The sequence below is a fragment of the Thamnophis sirtalis genome, unplaced genomic scaffold, assembly GCF_051295495.1.
Source record: "Thamnophis sirtalis isolate CommonGarterSnake01/CBP01778 unplaced genomic scaffold, rThaSir2_p1.2 scaffold_7, whole genome shotgun sequence".
Lineage (NCBI taxonomy): Eukaryota > Metazoa > Chordata > Lepidosauria > Squamata > Natricidae > Thamnophis > Thamnophis sirtalis.
Genome location: NW_028261387.1, coordinates 67,505,667 through 67,524,842, shown reverse-complemented (window position 1 = coordinate 67,524,842; position 19,176 = coordinate 67,505,667). Strand labels below are relative to the sequence as shown.

Genomic DNA, 19,176 nt, shown 5'->3' with positions numbered 1-19,176 from the left:
TTTGTTATTGCATCTGAAACAGTATTACTAGTGTGAAATAGCGAGTCTGATTCATGATAAATGGAATCATCTTTTGCAAAACACTCTTAATTCCTCAATTTACAACTGTTCATTTAATGACACTTCAAAGTTGCAACAGGAAAAATGACATGCAACCAGTCTTCAAAATTATGGTTGTTGCACTACCCTTGCAGCCTTATGATTGCAATTTGGGTACAACCAGCTTGCATTTGTTATAATTGCAGCATTTTTTAGTCACATGATCCCAATTTACGATATTCACAGCTAGCATTCAACAAGCAAAATCAATTGTGAAAGCCAGATTCACTTAAAGACCATGTAATTCACTTAACCATGTTATCTGATTAGTGACTACAGTAAAATGGTTATGAAATTGGGTCTGGTTACATAATGACTCACTAAATGACTGTATCATTAGCAATTGAAATTCTGGTCCCAATTTTGGTTTAAGTCTAGAACGACTTGTATAGAGAACAGCAATATTCATAAAATTCAAGGGATATAGATGTTTTGTATGTCTGAAATATAGGAAGTAAGCCATACTTCTTGCTTCTATCCACCATATGTAAAGCACTCCCATTTGGTTGATTTAAATAATGTGCAAATCAATTGTCATACAAAATGCTGTGTAACAAGTAGATAAATAGAAACATTTTAGGATTATCAAGGAATTCACTTTTAAGGAATCTAAGGAATACAGAACAAGAATCAAACTAAAATTTGACTTTTAGAAGCTGGTTTTATGGCACTGCATGTTATGTACCTCTAAGGCATGTCCCAAAAAGAGCTTTTGAATTCTTGAACACAGGATCTTTAGTCTTAGGAGCATTTAAAAGCATTGGAAATAACATCTTTATTCAACTAAAGTCAATGGGACAAAATAGGGCTGCTCTTCCTCTCTCTTTCTTTCCGTCTCTCCTATGCAGAATTCTCCCGCCCAGCTTCAGTGAGTGAGAATCACGATGGAACAGAGTCAGACAAGAGAGAAGATGATAGGTATAGGGGAAGGACGAGATCTGAAGATGAAGAGGTGACTACTCCAACAAAAATCAAGGAGTTAAAGGTACAAAACAATGGTGAAATTCAATTTTTTTTTACTACTGGTTACGTGGGCATGGCTTTGTGGGCGTGGCAGGGGAAGGATACTGCAAAATCTCCATTTCCTCCAGATCAGTTGGTACTCAGGAGGCAGACAATAGATTTGGGTGTGGGGGGCAGCCAGAGACAATATTTGCCGGTTCTTCAAATTACTCAAAATTTCTGCCACCGGTTCTCTAGAACCTGTCAGAACCTGCTGAATTTCATCCCTGGTATAAAACCTATGCTATACTTGATCTGCATTTGGAGGCTGGATTCTACACTTGATATGTAAACATCTTAGCTTTCTTCTAGGAAGTACCAAAAACATTGTGGCGAGCAATGATAATATTATTAATATTTTCTATCTATACTATATTCTATTTATTAGAATACTTCTTAGTCTCATAACAAGTAAGTTCCCACTAGCAGTTATCATGTACTAGTTGTTCAGCCTCCAGTATGAATTTCCAAAGACAAACTGTAACTTCCATTGTTAAACTGCTGCTATCTTTGGAGTCTTGTTCTTTGGGGAAATCAATCATCCTGAAATCTGAAAACTGGTCTTTTATTCCATGATATGACACAGGAAACATTTACCCAGTGTGTCAATAACAGTTTTAGAAGCATAGCAATAGCAATAGCACTTAGACTCATATACTGCTCTCTAGTTCTTTACAGAATTTTCTGAGCAGTTTACAGAGTCCCCATATTGCCCCCAACAATCTGGGTCCTCATTTTACTGACCTTGGAAGGATAGAAGGCTGAGTTCACCTCGAGCCCCATTAGGATTGAACTCCTGACTCTGGGCAGAGTTAGCCTGTAATTCTAACCACTGTGCCACCAGGGCTCAGTGGTTAGAAGCATAGTCTCCCCATTATCAAATATGTGAATCCAATTTGGGCTTTTAAAGCTGAATTTTGCTGATTTTCCTCACTGTAGGCAGAAGGATAAGCAAGGACAATGCACTGCTCCATTGCAGATACTGTGGTGATCATGGAGGCTTTTTCGATTAAGAAACAGTGACTTGACAAGTTTGTCTTCCAAATGTGTCTTCCAAAGAGCCTTTCTGGGAAAGGCAGTATTGTCATTTCTGTCAAGTAGGATTCTTCTAGTGTCCTATTGCTTCAATACCTAAACCTGGTCTTTTGACAATGTCAGGGATAAATAAACAGAATCTACAGATATGTGAAGAATACAGTCCATGCAATGGTGGGATTCAAATAACATAACAACCAGTTCTCTGCCTTAATGACCAGCTGGATGGGCATGGCCAGGGGCTGTCACAGGGAGTACTCTGCCTCCTGCACACACACACCCAGGAGCAAAAACGGGCTATGGGGGAGTGTCCCCCCCATACCTCATTTTGGGCTTAGTAGGCCTCCCTGCAGTCTCCTGAGAGCAAAAACGGGATGCATGGGGACTCCTGGAAGGGGCAGGGCAGGAAGGGGCAGGGCCAGCCAGCAATTTAACAACTGGTTTACCCGAACCGGCTGAATCCCACCATTGAGCCCATGTCTGCTGAATCTTTGCAGATGTGTCTTCTTGAGCAGCCAAAGTCCTGTCCTTCCTCTTCTGTAAAACATTTACGGAGAAGTGACTTCTTTTGTATGTGTGCTGGCAGATTTCATTCAAAATGCATATTACAAATCAAGCAGGGTATGAGACCTACATAGATTAATACAATGCTATACAATTCATACAGTGATTTCCTGCATCTAGAAAAATGGTGACAACCTCTTATAGAAAGTGTGTGGCATCAAAGATTTATCATTTTCTTGATACCTGAATTAAAATTGTGGCAACATTGTAGCCTATTACAGGAGTTCCCTTAACTGATTTACCCTCCCTCCCACCTCTTTTTGCTACCAGCCGGATCAAGAAACCACCCCAAGGCACAAACAGGAGGTATTTTCTGGAATGTTTTAGTTTTTCATCAATGCACTCCTAGTTTTCATCTTTTAAGAAATGCCAACATACACATGTGGCCCTTTCTAACAGGATGCAAGATGCAGATCAAGGTGGAAATGAAGGGGATCTTCCCCTTGATACACAAGCTGCATCTTGTACCCCATTAAGTCAGCATTTTCCATTCATTTTGTCATGTGAGCAAGAAGCTAGAGTTCTTCAGCTACTTGCTTGCTAGAAAATCATAACTATTTTGTCATCCAACTGATTCTTTTGCTCTTTCATGGCATTCATTTATCCCTGTTCCCCACCCCCACCCCATTCCCAACCCTGATATTTTCAGGAAGGAGATACTTTCTGAAGATGCAGACATAGCCTTGACACAAATTTACATAAGTGAATTGCAGGTCAGAATGTTAAAAGCTTTAAGCCAAAACTAAAAATGGGATTTAGATTTAATCATTGCCTAGGGTGCCAAGATATACAAAGCAACATCAAAAAGTTGCTTTTATTGTTCACTTCCTCTTTTTAATGATCAGTCTTATGAGGCTATGAATGTAATTGTTAGATTATTTGAAAAATGGAGCACTCCCCAAAACCGGTCATAATATCTTCCATGTAGCAATGTGGATGTTTATAATGTTCTACAAAGTTAATGACCTGAAGATGGATCCCACCAAGTAGATCAAAGCTTGGGAAATTTTTATTTGTTTTTATAGCAAAATTGGCAATTAGTTTAAATTCCATTGAATTACATATAAGAGTTTTTATTTTCATTTTAGCAAATTTGAGTAATAACAAAATTCAAGCTACAATCAGAATAAAGAAGTTTATTTACAAACTGAGTTTACTATGCTAGATGTCTATTTCTCATTATTAGTCTGGCTGTTTCATAGACTTCTGACATATAAATATTCTCCAAGCGCCTGAAGTTCAGTGCTGGCTATTCCCTCCATATTTTCTCATCATCCAATAATTCTGCATGTTTTATTGCAACCCTGTACAGTCTTTATTTACATCATTAGCTTTATGTGAAGGGGCAATTGACAAACTGCTTCAGAGATGTGCATTCCTTGTTTCTTGTCTCTTGTGAAGTTCCCCTCTCTCTTGGTCTAGAGCAGTGGTGGGATTCAATTTTTTTTACTACCGGTTCTGTGGGTGTAGCTTGGTGGGTGTGACATGGCTTGGTGGGCGTGGCAGGGGAAGGATATTGTAAAATCTCCATTCCCTCCCCACTAGGGGGAAGGTTACTGCAAAATCCCCATTTCCTCCCAATCAGCTGGGACTCGGGAGGCAGAGAATAGATGGGGGCAGGGTCAGTCAGAGGTGGTATTTATTGGTTCTCCAAACTACTCAAAATTTCCACTACCGGTTCTCTAGAACTGGTCAGAACCTGCTGAATGCCACCTCTAGAATGAGGGGAATTAGACATAATGGATGGGAATTATTATATGAATATTTCCTCTTTTTTAATTAGCTTACACTGTCCAAGAAAGTGAAGCTTCACTTAGCCATAGTAAAAACATATGAAATGGATTAGGTTTTTTTTAGTGCTGATCCTGAAACCCAAGTTTATACTCAGCAAACATGTATACTATGTTTGGAACTCTTTTTCCTGTTTTGCAGTTTACTTTGGCCCAATTTAAATATTAATTTATTCCTTCAGAAAGCTATGTACAAACTACTATAGGAGACAGTGTACACTGGCTAAGAACACATTTCCCACTGTTTGTTTCCTGGTCCATGAGTTGCTAGTTCTGGAATTATGGAATCCTGACTTCACAGGCACTCTAGAATCTTATGTCTTTAGATAAGAAAGAATAATGGAAGCCTCTGTAACTCTTAAGAGGCAGCTTTTTGATCCTGAACAATCAAAAGGATAAGATTCTATTTCAATAGTTTGATCTTTCTAAGCCAGTCTTCTCCAATCTTCTTACCTCCCAATCAATTAGATAATAACCTTAGTGAACTCCATCTCTCCTTGGCCAAGGGAGGATGGGAACTGAAACCCGTTTGGATGTCCAGTCCTGAAATTGGCTGAATGATTTACATTGACTATTATGCGGGGACTTCACTTTCTAGGCAATGAAGCCTCCAATTCTAAACACTCTGAAGCTCCCATCTGACAATCATCTCACTCCACTCATGCTCCTTTCTCTAACCCTCACCGTAGTAGTTACCTTCCCCTCTCCATCCAAAAGTTTTTAGACAAACCGGAAGATGTTTTGCTAAAGCACCAGGCCAGCATTAATGAGTTGAAACGGACCCTGAAGGAACCCAATAGCAAGCTCGTGCACAGAGATCGGGATAGAAGGCTGCCTTCTTCGCCTGCTTCTTCTTCACCCAAACATGAAGATGAGACGCCAAAAGGGACCCCTGAGAAGGCCAATGAGGTTTGTTTGTTGTTATTCTTATGATACAAAGTTATTCATTATGCATATTGGGGTTATGCTATTTTGCTATTTATATACTTGATTCTTCTGCCATTTAGAAGAATTAATCTTAACTAGTGGCTTGATAGAACCATCCTTACTACTGCCTTCCACAATTTCCTGCCTTCCAAATGTATTGAAACTAGAGCTGCCATTATTTCCAGATAGCATGTGGGTTATAGTCAGTGGGGGAGTCCAAATCTTTTCCTACCTGTTCTACGAGAGAGCATTTTGCGTGTGCACACTTGCTTTGAACACACGTGCATCTAACGTGTGGTTCCTGCACGCGTGTAGCATTCAAAGACTACCCACTGTGTCATGGTGATCTGAGCTGCTTTTTATCTCAGCTGAGGCATGGCAACCTGCTCTGCTGCACGAATCAGCTGAGCTAAAAAACAAAGAAATATAGGACAGGGAACAGTGGGAGAGCGAGGGCGAGGCCAACCAGAGGTGGCATTTGCTGGTTCTCCAAACTACTCAAAATTTCCACTACTGATACGACAGAACCGGTCCAAACCAGCTGAATACCACCTCTGGTTATAGTGCACACATCTGAGAAAAATGATATTGGAGAAAGTGGCTCTTAATGTTTTTGCTTTTCTCCTGTCTGTACTATCAAACTGTGCTGCGTTACATATCTTCATTATTTACTTTGCAAGTGCTCTGTCTTCTGCTGCTTTAAAATTGTAATATTGTCAGATTTAAGTAAACATTCCATAATATTTTGACAAGGAAGTTTTTTTCTGTATCCCCTCTGCTGTCTCTACAAGATCCTTTCTTATTTATTCCAGTAATTATGATGTTATGAACATTTCTCTAATATTGGCTTTAATATGAATATTCATATTGAACTAGAGAAAGTAAAGCTATGCATTACAATAATGGCTTGAAGATTGCCAAGCTTTGATCAGATGCTTGTGTTCAACTCTTAACTATCCTGGTCTGATCATCTAATAAAGAAGACAAATAGCATTTCAATTTGGGCATTATAACGATTTACCTCATGATTCTTTTTCTTAAAGGCAAACAGATAGAAGGTCCTAGGAATATACATGTATACTCATAAATCAAATTTTGTATGTCTGCATTCCTTACCTGACATATAGATAATATCAATCTACTATTTATTGCCTATTTTAGGGATTATACAATCTCAAAAAAAGATTTTAAAAATAATTTAAGACCTTGCAGGCAAGGGTTTAATTGAAAGGCAAAATAATGAATAAAGCAGCCATATAAAATTAAATTTTGGTAATACAATTAATAAGCCCATATCACAAATGAAAATGACATGTATAAGTTAGAAAATATAAATGATCCTAGGCTTACATATTAGAGATACATGGATATTATTAGACTTCCTTAAATATGAAAGCCATTTACCATGTGAATCATAGCAATTGGACTATGAGGTTAGAATAATGCATAAGGCGAACACTTTTTCAAATAGTTTCCCACAGTGAGTCATTGTAAGAAATACAGCTTTGTATAGAAAGCTGTTGTATTCAGCTTTCTCCAAGCTAGTTGAGCATCCATAAAGCAGTGAGTAAAAAGACTGAATCCTGTTAAGACTAATTTTTTAGATGAACTGTTTTGAAAGCCAAGTTTCATTATCTTTTGCATGGGAAAATTTTAAATTATATTCATGTGTTGTTATACAGAAATTGGTGCCAGGAAAAGTAATTTACATTGTTATTATGAGTTGATCCGATTATTTAAAGGTAGTCCTTTGCCACTAAACAGATTCTTAAAACGTACCCATGTTTCCCTGAAAATAAGACACTGTCTTATAAGGCACCAGGCTTATTTTTGGGGAAGGGGATGTCATCCACTGATTCACCTCACTTACGTGTGTCTTCCCCAGCCTCTTTTTTTATTTATTTTTTTGCTATCAGAGGCCTTTAGGAATTTTTTAATCTGACAAGGCCAGCAAGGCTTTCCTGAAGGCCTCTGCAGCCAATAATAGAGCTCTGGATTGATCCCAGCTGTGTTATTGGCTACAGAGGCCTTCAGGAAAGTCTTGCCAGCTGCAGAAGAAATGGGTTGAGGTGTGCAAGGCCTGGCTACAACTGTCCAAAGGTAAGGGCAGCTCCACCCACCTCCATCCCCACCCTAGCTTAATTTTTACCTGTACATCCTGAAGTGGGCGGGGCCCTAATTAGGGCTTACTTTTGGGGTAGGGCTTATATTAGGCACATGTGTAAAAATCAAGCTAGGACTTACTTAGGACGTATTTTTGGGGAAACACGGTATCTCTGTTGCCACTCTGTTCATATCATCATTGGAATGCATCAGGAAGTGAAAGCAAGGAAGCAAAAAAGGAGTCCCAGTATTTGTTTAATAGTAGATGCACTCACTTGCCGACACATCTTGGATAACTGTGTGAAAATATCTCTTAACAGCAAGGCTCAAATTGAGTGTAAAGAATTTCTGAGAAACTTCTTATTATGGAATATATATTTAGTTTCATTTGCATCCTAATCTTGATTTAGAAAAATACTCCAATGCTTATAACACTATAAAATACCATCATAAACACATAGTAATTGGCCCTCAAGATTTTGGCATGAACCCTATCATTTTGACAATTATACTGAAGGTAGTGTTTCTCTGTTTACAAGAATTCTTTTTATTGTAACCAAAGCCAGTCAGGTGCAGAATATCCCATAATATAAGCTTACTGTATTATGGGATATTCTGATTAAAGTAAGAAAGCTGGAAGAAGACTCTACTGTCGTTTCCTTCAACATAACTGAAAATAATCTGTATAGCCATTACTTAAAAATGCAGTCTAACATCGTAGAAAATCACATATTTATGAAACACTCAGCTTTTAAATGAAAACATCTTCTAATTTGGTGAACAATTAATATTTTATAAACCAGTGACCTTTGTTTGACCATAGGAGATGACCTCTGTTCTTGGGTATTTCTTGGTCTTCATGAGTAGATCCATAAAACATTTGATAATTTCTATTAATACAGTAATGAGTAAGGTGTTGAGGTTTCTTCCGGTGAGACATAGATTAAACTTGAACTCAGGAAAGTTGGAAGCACAAAATCCTAACCAGTGAAGGAAGCTGCAGAAGTCATTGATGCATTTGCCTGATCTTTTGTTTATCCTCAAAGAAATATAGCAGGTCCAAGTCCTTTTACTTCTCTAGGTTTCATTTCATGACTCATTTTTCCAAATGAAAGGTTGGGAGGCAGACACACTTTCATCAACAGGCAAGGCGCTTTTGAAAGTGAACTTAGCAGACATATAATTCAACTATTATGGCTGGTCCCGTGGACCCTAATTCAACTTTTAATTGGGAAAGCATTCTTACATATAAAAAAGGAGAGCAAAGATATTGGTTTGAAATCAAGGTGAAAATTCTGGATAGCTCTGATAGACTTGAAGTGTTCCAATAGAAAGAGAAAATGGAATAGCAGAGTTCAGCAGCTGAGTCATGATTAATACCGGTAGTCCCCAATTTACAACCACAACTGAGGCTAGAATTTAGGTTGTTAAGCAAGGTGGTTGTTAAGGGAGTCACACCCAATTTTACGATCTGTTTACTATGGTTATTAAGCAAATTACTGCAGTTGTTAAGTCAATCATGTGATCTTTAAGCAAGTCTGGCTTTTCTGATTGACTTTGCTTGCCAGAAGCTGGCTAGAAAGATCATAAATGACTACCACATGTCCCCAGTATGCTGCACCATTGTAATTGCATACTGGATGCCAAGCAACCAAATTTTGATCACATGACTATGGGACTGTGCGAGGATTGGTTTGTAAGTCATATTTTTCAGTGTCGTTGTAACTTTGAATAGTCACTAAAAATGGGTTGTAAGTCACGGACTAGCCTGTATTGCTATCAGAGGGGAGATGGAAGTTGAAAGAAAGAATCCTTTCCTAAAAAGTTAGATAAAGGATTAGCTCAGAGTAAATGCACAGGAAATAGAGTGATTCTCCATACTTTATTTACTGCTTCTTTTTCTGTGTCTCCCTTGTCTCTTTTCTCTGTTTCTATCTCTTTGCCCGGGGGGTCTTGGGTTTCCCCTGCTGAAATAGATGTCAGAAGAGGATTCTCCAGAGGATCTGTCATCTGAACATGGAGCTGCCTTAATCATGGAATCTTTTATACAGAAAAGCCTTGTTTCTTCTCCTGAGGTTATCACCACCCTTTCAATTTCTCTCTCTTTTCTATATCTGCTTTTCTTTTTGTTTCCGTTCCTAGAAGTAGATGTAGGCCAGGGGTGTCAAACTCATCATGGCATCGCCACGTGACGTTTCACGACTTTTCCTCCCTTCGCTAAACTTGGCGTGGGCGTGGACAGTGGGTGACACATCCAGCCCATGGGCCACATGTTTGACACCTCTGATGTAGGCTATAATGCTACTCATACTTAGTAAGGGTTGAGCTCTTAGAAGGCCTCAGATCTTTTGAAATCAGTAGGATGCAGTTTTTACTGTTGTTTAAGGCTTGTATTCATGGCAGTTGATCAATCAACCTGATGAACCAAGTTCATTTAATCAGGGGTTCATTTAGAATTTATCTGAAACAATAACATCTGACTATATCTAAACTACTAGGAATGCTGGAAAAATGGTGAATTATTGCAAAATATTATATTCAGCCTTTAAATCTCCAAATGATTTTGATGTCAGCGTTTCGGGAAAGTCCACCAGTATTTGAAAACTGTACCAAAATGTGCTTCAGTGAAAGATAAGGTGATACTGTATTCATTTCCTAGTTAATGGAGGTACAAGAATCCATAGTGAGCTCTGCAAATTACATTTACCTCTTTTTTTGCTTTTCAAGTTTTTCAATTGTGGATAGCAGCATGCATCCAAATAACAGTTGAAGGGAAACAAAAGGAGAGATTTATGCCTCCATTTCTTTCCTGCAGATTGGGTAGAGGCATTTGATTGGCCATTGTAATAGAATATAGCAGGGGTCTCGAACCTTGGCAACTTTAAAACTTATGGAGTTCAACTCCCAGAATTGAGAGTTGAACACAAGTCTTAAAGTTGCTAAGGTTAGAGACCCCTGGAATATAGGACTAAGACCTAATTTAGCAAGGGTAGACCAGTTTGCTTTGAAAAAAAGTTGTGAGTGTAGGTTTATTAAATATTGTCTGAATTCTGAGGAACTTTTGCCAGACTGATGATCTGACTTAGATATACAGTATCTCTGGACACAATTAAAAGCTATGGTATGTGGATTTCATTTAAAAAGATACTCAGCATCTTTCAAGGAATACAGCAGCTCTTTGTGGATATGTATAAGCCTGTACAACAAAGAAAATTCTTCTGCAGAGAACTGAAATACAATAAAACATTATTCCAAATTTGGCCAATGCTACCAAATGCAAAAGTATTAATATAACAAATGCTTTAGAAACACTTGAATAGTTCAAGCATACAAATATTGTGACCTTTCTTCATTCAAGGAGACATCCATTTTGGTCAGTTTGTTGTTCATATACTTAACCACAGAGGTGTTATATCTACAGTGGTATTGTAGTCAGACAAATAAAATCTGAGACATCTGGTGGCAGAGGCAGTGAACAGCCTTACCGCAATACAGCAAGGCTGTTCTGTTTTCTGAATTGTCCTATTAACAACAACAAAAGCTAAATCTTACATTTCCAGACAGATATTGTCTCATTCATTTTTATAATCCAAGTAGGTTATAAAAAATAAGAGATGTGGTTAAAATTTTGGTGCATAGACTTAAACAGAAGTACAGCAATATAGAGTAGCTAGAAGACTGTCATTTCACCTGCTGTCAAATATAGTGGCTTGTGTCAATTGTGGCATGGCAGTGATATTATGGCACAGATTTTGAAATAGGATGTTGTGTTCTGGTCCAGTGTTTATTTCCAAAGGCAGCATAATGAAAGCTACGGTAGATTTCCCGTCTATCATAAGCATTGCAGCCTATCTTAGAATTGAAAGTATGCAATTGACAACTTTTGTGAGTTCTGATTGTGGTTTATGGCATAGATGGAGATGTCCCCTTCCCCCACGTCTGAAAGAAACACATAGAGCTTTAATAATATCACTCTGGTCAAAAGTTGTATTATAGAGCAGTGGAATCAACAACTACACTATGGACTACTTAGCAGCTAAACTGCTTTAATCTGTTTTGTGCACACACATTGCTAAATCAAGATTTTTAAACCTCTTTCCCAAATTACAGTTACATGATTCTCAATCATACTAAGCCAAAATCAAAAGAAACTGGTCATTGTTATTAAATCTGTCCTTCAAAAAATTAGTACCTACCAAATTTCACAGAACATTGATATTGATTTGGTTCATACATACTATGTCAGAATATGCTTTGTTTTAGCTTAGTATAATTTCTGAACTTGGTGATTGTGGTTCATAAAACATAGCTGTAGCTAAGCATGTACATTAAGACAACAATAATTCAAATTATCATTTAAAACTGCCACTATATATGCTGTTATTTAATTTACTAGGACTGACCAACTATTTGCACCCAAGACAACTGTCAGTTTCAATTACAAAGTTAAGATACACAGTTTAATTATATAAGCATATATAATTGAATAAAGATAAGTAACATACATCTTATCTGTGGTTTTTTTCTCAAAGTTATGAAATATGGAAGAAAATAACTTATATTTCTATCAATTGAGATAGGAATGTATATTAATTCTTGTATGAATTTCTTTGACCACACATATAAAATTAATGTTTGGATAATAATTTAGTTTTTAAATAATTTTGCAGCATTTAGATGTTGCAATGCAGTTCTTTGTTATGTATTTGTAGCTCACTATAGATCTGAACATTTAATGATATAAAAACCTGTATATAAATATGCAAGTTTGGGATGGTTTTACACAGATTAATTGCATAGTATTATTTCTAAAAACATATCCTGAATAGAAATACAGGTAATCCTTGAGTTACAACCACTCATTTAGTGACTGTTTCAAGTTATAACAGCACTGAAAAAAGTGACTTATGACCAATTCACAAACTTACAACCATTCCAACATCCCCATGGTCACTAGATCAAAATTTGGACACCTAGCAACTGATTCATATTTATGATAGTTGCAGTGTTCCAGGGTCATTTGATCCACTTTTGTGACCTTCTGACAAGCAAAATCAATGGGGAAGCCGGATTCACTCAACAACCGTGTTACTAAATTAGCATCTGCAGTGATTCTTTTTACAACTCTGGAAAGAAAGTTTGAAAAATGGGGCAAAACTCACTTAACAACTGTCTTGCTTAGCAATAGAAATTTTGGGCTCCTTTGTGGTCGTAAGTGGAGGATTACCTGTAGATTAATTTGTGCTTAATATAAAATGCTTTAATGCAAAGCAAAATTGAATTTTAATATTAGGGTATATTTTATATAATATTTTTATAGCTTGGTACATCATTCTATAATACTTGTAGCTTCTTTTGCATGTTTAAAAATGTAAAAATAAAGTAATATAATTTATCAGATTCTCCTATGAACTTGATAGTTTGGGCATATCCATGTAACTAGTCCAGGAAGTACTGTGTTTACTCTAAATTCACTTTGTTTTTAATTGCAGGAGATCCTCAACCTAGGCCCATTCGTTCAGCGACATTCAAAGTTATGATGATGTTGAACGAATGGTGGTTAAGACCAGTCTTTGGAATTCCAGCTATCTCAGTATCCCTGTGGTCACATGATCATGCTCTGGGAACTTGGCAACCAGTTAGCACTTACAACTAGTTGCAGTACCCCAGGATCATGTGATCGCTATTTGCAACCTTCCTTGTCGGCTTCACCAGAAAGCCAATGGGAAAGCTGAAAGGGAGGGTCAGAAGTCACTGGGGTAAGTCTCCCCTACCTCACCATGCCGGCCACTCGGAAACCCCATGCGCTCTTCCTGACCCATGTTGTACTTCTCATGCACCCCCTTGAACTCTCGTGCTTCCTCCCCAACTTACACTATGCCTCTTACACTTGCCCTTGCACTCTCCTTCACCCAGCAGCCGCCACTTGCCTGCTGGCTTCCCCAAGTGACTTTGGTTGTGGGAAACTAGCAGGAAGTTGTCTTTCTTAATGACTGTGGAATTTGGTTAACAACAGAAACTGGGGCTCATATAATTGCTATTTGAATTCTTTCCTCATGGCTTCCCCAGAAAGTCAATGGGGAAGCCTGCAGGGAAGGTTGCAAGTCACTGAGGTAAGTCTTCTGCACCATATTAGTCACTTGCACATTCTTGTGCATTCTCTCTGTTTTGTGCTGCACGTCTCATCCAGCCTTGCACACCCTTCCTGACTTGCACCCTGATTCTCCCACACTCCCACACACCTTCCCTGATCTTCCCGCTCACTCCCTCACATCCTCCTCCACTGGGCAGCAGCCACTTATCTGCCTGCCAAACTTGGGGCTTGCAACTTCCTGCCAGTTTCCCCATTGAGTTTGATTGTGGGAAGCCGGCAGGAAGTTGCTTTACCCAAAAAATTAACAATATCCTTTTAGACAAATATAGATGGCTACTTAGGATTATGGAATCGTTCCATACTCTGTATAATTATTTGTGGTTGTTTTAGAGAAGCAAAAGAAACTAGAATCAGAAGTTTTAGGATTAGGATTATTATTAGTAGTATTAGATGAATACTAATAGAAATATTAGAAGTAGCGTCTAACAGATGAAATAATGAGAGTGCCAAGCTTCCCTTACAGTAGTGAATTGTGGTATAATGTACCTGTTAGGTTGTTGGTTATATATCACAGCATGGCACATGATATTAGAGTCACAATTGGAAGATTTGCAAATTGTAGGTCTTTGTGATCCTGCCCTCAAGATTCTATTATTGCATTTTTCATCTTATGCATTAACCATCAATAACACTTTTAAGAAGATAAAAATGTTTTTATTTAGTAAAGAATGCAGGCTAGTGTTATCATTTTAAAGCAAAGTACATAAGAGTAACAATCTAATTCTCTGTTATTCTTCATTTTTCTACCACTATTCTCAGTATTTGCTCTTTACATATGTTTGTTACATAGAGATGACTTAATTTTAGCTGAGTGTGCTATGGTGGTGATGGGTCTAAATAACACACAGCATCCAATAACTGCAAACCATCATTATTATTTAAAACAAAGTTTCCTAACTCTATACCTTTAAGTTATATAAATTTCAACTCCCATGCTGGCTGGGGAATTCTGAGAATTAAAGTCCCCACACCTTAAAGTTGCAGAGGTTGAGAAACACTGATTCAAGCAGTTTGGTACTGCTGTTTCATGTAATATATTCCAGGCTTCTTATTGCTCTGTTGAACACTTTATTTTCTTAAGCAAAAAAAGATTGGTGTTGCAGTTTTTACTTACTTTCTTAATGTTGTCTTCCTAATTCTAAACCAGACTGGTCCCCTCCCCTCAACTGAATTGGTTTGGATAAAAATTTGCTTCTTATAAATTGATGACTTTATTCAGATTTTCTCAGTGAAGTGGAATATCATGTTAAGCTCTAATTGTAATATATAACTGTGATATACATATACATACATACATATGTATAATATAATATAGTTTTGCAAAATATCTTCTTCCATTTTGTTTGTTATTTTAGTGCAATTTTTCAAAATGCTTTCATTAAAAAAAAATTTTTTTTGATTCAGTGGATTAAAGGGATTCTCTTTGATCTGATAATTTCCTGTAGGTTTGCACAGTTGTTTTGAAAATGATGTACAAGGAAGCCTCTGGAGAAATCCAAAAACACATCCAATGACTGTTACAGTTTAAGTTGACCTGTTTACTCAGTATATAATTTAAGTGGGGCTTAATTTAAATATAATTAACCTATATATCCTATTTCAGTTAGTTTGTTTTTATTTATTTTATTTATTTTCTGTTATTTATGAGCCAAATTAGTGTCAACACCCCAAATAAGATTAGGATATGCATATAAAATCCCTTGGTGTTCATATTAATGTAACAGTGTAAAAAGAAACTGTTATAGTTAAATTGATGCTAAATGCATTGATGAGTCTCTATTATATTTGAACTTTGACATTCAAATAATTAAACTATAATTGATTTACAGCATTTTGGTATATCATATAATTAAGAAGTAGATGCATAAATGCATTTATTTGCCATCAGAAAATTCTGCTGTAAACATACCTGTAATTAAAAACCTCCTTTCAAAAACTCCAATGTATTTCTTAGACAATCAAATAATTTGAAACCATATACAGCTTCAACAGAATGCAAAGCAGCTATAAAAGTACTGTTGTTCATTTCCAAAACCTGACTCTTTTTCATTTCTCATTAAAAATATGAATCTAGAAAACTTATCAGAGTTCTCTGAAATCATTTAATTCAAAATACCAGAGCACAATTGGTCAAAAATGTTTGTTTTAAAATACAGTAATAAATTTATACTGTTACAATGATGTTAGGCACATTTTTAGATGTTTGTAACTAGAAAAGGACAAAACGTACTTGTTAAAATTTAATTCTCAATTGATCTCAGGTTTGAGATGTTATACCATCCAGTTGATAAAGGAAAGATTTAGGTACTTGTTTCCTGTGCAATAATGCATGAATGCTGCATCAGGATCTTTGTTATCTATTTAATTATCATCTATTTGAGTAACTTATGTTTAATGCTAATTTTTCTTGCTCCAATTACAATGCAGGATTCAGAGCATTGGGTTTTTATAGAAAGAGGAACTTCTGGGCTGGAAGAGCTAGCACTAAAACAAATTATTAAGACCCAGAAGGAAGAATCAAGCGCAGGTGCCTCAGGAAACCAAACAGATTTGGACTTCTCAAAAGAGCCCACTGCAGTAGGGGTAGACAAGGCAGCAACAAAGCAAGAGGTGAAAGCAAATGAGGGAAGCAAAATAAAGGTCCACAGAAAAGCCAAAATGATAGCCAGTCCAGAAGATTTTGAAGCATTTTTCGACGATGATAAGAATGAGAAAGATTACAGAAAAAAATCTTCTAAGACAGAAAAGCTTCCTGGGGAAAGAGAAGAAAAAAGCAATAAAACGGAGGCAGCACTGTTTGTTTCTTCTGAACCTGAGAAAAAAGAAGAAAAGAAAGACAAAATAAAGAATGTGGTGCTAGCCTCCACTGAAAATATGCAACCTACTGGCCTGCACCAATCTGAAGACGGACCAACATGTGCCTCTGTTCATCCAGAATCTCCCAAAAAAGAAAACAGAATTCTAATAAGCGAACATAGGACTTCCTTGAAATTATCAGAAAAGGAAGTTCTTCAGGATACCTCAGATTCTGACTCAGTTAAAACTAAGGTGAAACTAAGCGATAAGACAGGATCCTCTGCTGCCGAACGGATCATCTATTTGGATTCTGAAGAAACAGATGAAACAAATGATGAGACCAAGGAAATGCTTGACCAAAAAAAGAATTGTGCCTTTGAAACGAGGCAAGAAAGTGAAATAGAAAAACAGAAGAGCATTAGTCTTGCCCCAGTTATAGGAAAGAGAGAGGGAGAAAATGTGCTTCCATTCCCCTTATCCACATATTGTGAAGGAATGTCAGACATCAGCGAAACAATTCTTCAGTCAGAGCAGTCCGAGACTGCAGATGACAACAACGTACACTCTATTAAGCAGTCTTCAAATGAAAAAAAAGTTCATTCATCCATTTCAGGGGAAGGTGTGCCTATAGAGTCAGATGATTATGGAATCAAAGATGATCAGAAATGCAGTGCATTTTCTTCGACAGATGAAGCCTATGGAAAGGATTCCATAATCCCATTATCAGTGCCTCAGTTACAATCTGGATTCTCCACCAAAGAGGCAACAGCTTATCCTTCTTACGAACATAAAAAAGGAGTGGATGAAACATATAACAGCAGTCCTCCAGAAGGGAAAAAAGAATATGATAAGAAGGAGGCTGATACTGCCATAGGAACACAGAGCATAATATTAAAAACTTCAGAAAATCAAAGCAAAAGAAATAAGTTAGAAGAAATGGAAGCTACTCAAATACTTCTTCAGATGGAAGCCATAGAATTTATGGACTCCACCATGATTGCCTCACACAATCAGCTTTCCTGTTCTTCAGAAAGTTCAACTAGAGGTTCACATATATCGCAAGAAGGAAAAACAGAAAAATTAGCCCAAGAACAGACTCAAGATTCAAACTGGCCTCTTCAGAACAAATTATCAGAAGGTCAGGAACTAGTCCAAAGTAAATACATCAGATCTGAAGATTCCACCAAAGATGAACTTCCTGACTCAGAGCTATTAGCCAAAGATGAAAGTATTGAATTGAAAAGTCCAGCCATAAACAAACAAGATATGGAAGGTGGAGCCTTTGTTAATTCTAGTGAACAGGCTCCGATGACAAAAGATAAGTCTACCCTGTCAGAAGATTCAACTAAAAATAAACCATCAGATTCACATAATATGTCAGAATGTAGAGAAACAGCTAAATATGAATCCTCCGAGACTGAAGAGTATGACCGAAACGAGTCTCATAAATTAAATGGGATAGCTAAATATAAATTCCAAGAATCAGTGGAACTCCCAAAATTAGAAGAGGTGGCTAAGAATAATATTCCAGAATGGGAGGACTTAGGTAAAGATAAGCTCTGTGAAATGAATGAGCTGACCAAAGATAATACTGCAAAGTCAGAGGATATCGTTTTAACTTTAAATCTAGATGAAGTAGTTCAGGGTACAACCTCTGGCTTGAAGCAGCCGTCTAGGGATACAATATTATTAAAGCCTGCCTCTGTAGTTGTTTCTAAACCTTCAGAATTGGAAGGTCATTTATTTTTAAAAGAGGAACTTGACACTACACAGTCTGTTAAGACTGGGTCACCTGAATGGAACAAAGAATGTTCACAACCTCTTCATGCTATAAAGCAGGACCTGAAATCTGTGCAAACTACACATAATAAACAAAAACCCAATCTAGAACAACTCAAGCTCATAGGGTATAGCACAGCTTCATCTCAAAAGCATAAGGATGCAGATTCATCCACAGAGAGCTCAAAGGATTTCATTGAGCATAAGAGTGCAACAAATAAAGAAAACTCCGTAGCTTCTAGAATTAGGATGTTTGAACAAGGTGAAATGTACAGCTCACTTTCTGATGAACCAGATGTTGCCTTAACAGGATTCCACGATAGTTGTCCAGGCAGTGAGATACCAAAAGATTCATCAAACATAGAACTACACAAAGATACATTTTTGGAAAACAGCTGTGCAAAATTAATAGTGGCTTTGCAACCTTCAGATGGCAAAACAAAAGACCCTGGAGGGACATCAGACATGGTCTACCTCGCTGAAAATCAAGGCACAAGTGAGGGAGAACCATCTCAGCTGTCATCTTGGAAGGAAGATATTTCTCTTGGATCTGAGCAAGGAGGAGAAAGAGAAGCTGAACTGGCTTCTCCTGATTCTGGCTGTGAAATCACTTTGGCAGAAGCTGTGGTAACTCCCACATGAACTGTCCCATTGGAAAGTTCATAAAGCATGTTGTGTGACACGTCTTTATGCATCATGTGCCATGGCTTTAAACATGGCCATTGATTGAAAACTGCTGCTTGCATCCCTTGTCCTTTCTGTATGTGTGTGTGACCTGGCTCAGTTACTGAATGCAAACCTCCTGGCCCAGGCAGCTCATCAGCTTTTGAAGTGTTTCTGTGTGAGAGAGAGGGAGAGAAAGGGAGAAAACTTCTAAAGATTTGGCTACCTAGAGAATGCCAGCTGCTAAGTTGAAACTAGTCAAGA

At 37.4% G+C, this 19,176-nt stretch overlaps 1 protein-coding gene across 11 annotated transcripts in view; it reads left to right on the top strand.

The window, feature by feature from the left end:
- Positions 1–19,176, top strand: part of EPB41L1 (erythrocyte membrane protein band 4.1 like 1) — a 199,366-nt gene that overhangs the window by 167,798 nt on the left and 12,392 nt on the right. For 9 of the 11 annotated variants that reach the window (XM_087720344.1, XM_087720346.1, XM_087720350.1 and 6 more), the window contains 5 exons: positions 948–1,084; positions 2,971–3,006; positions 5,208–5,399; positions 9,497–9,595; positions 16,102–18,876. In XM_087720344.1, the coding sequence (XP_087576470.1) occupies positions 948–1,084; positions 2,971–3,006; positions 5,208–5,399; positions 9,497–9,595; positions 16,102–18,876 (3,239 nt within the window). The remainder of the gene's footprint in view (positions 1–947; positions 1,085–2,970; positions 3,007–5,207; positions 5,400–9,496; positions 9,596–16,101; positions 18,877–19,176) is intronic. The other 2 variants (XM_087720349.1, XM_087720348.1) reach the window with 2 other exon arrangements.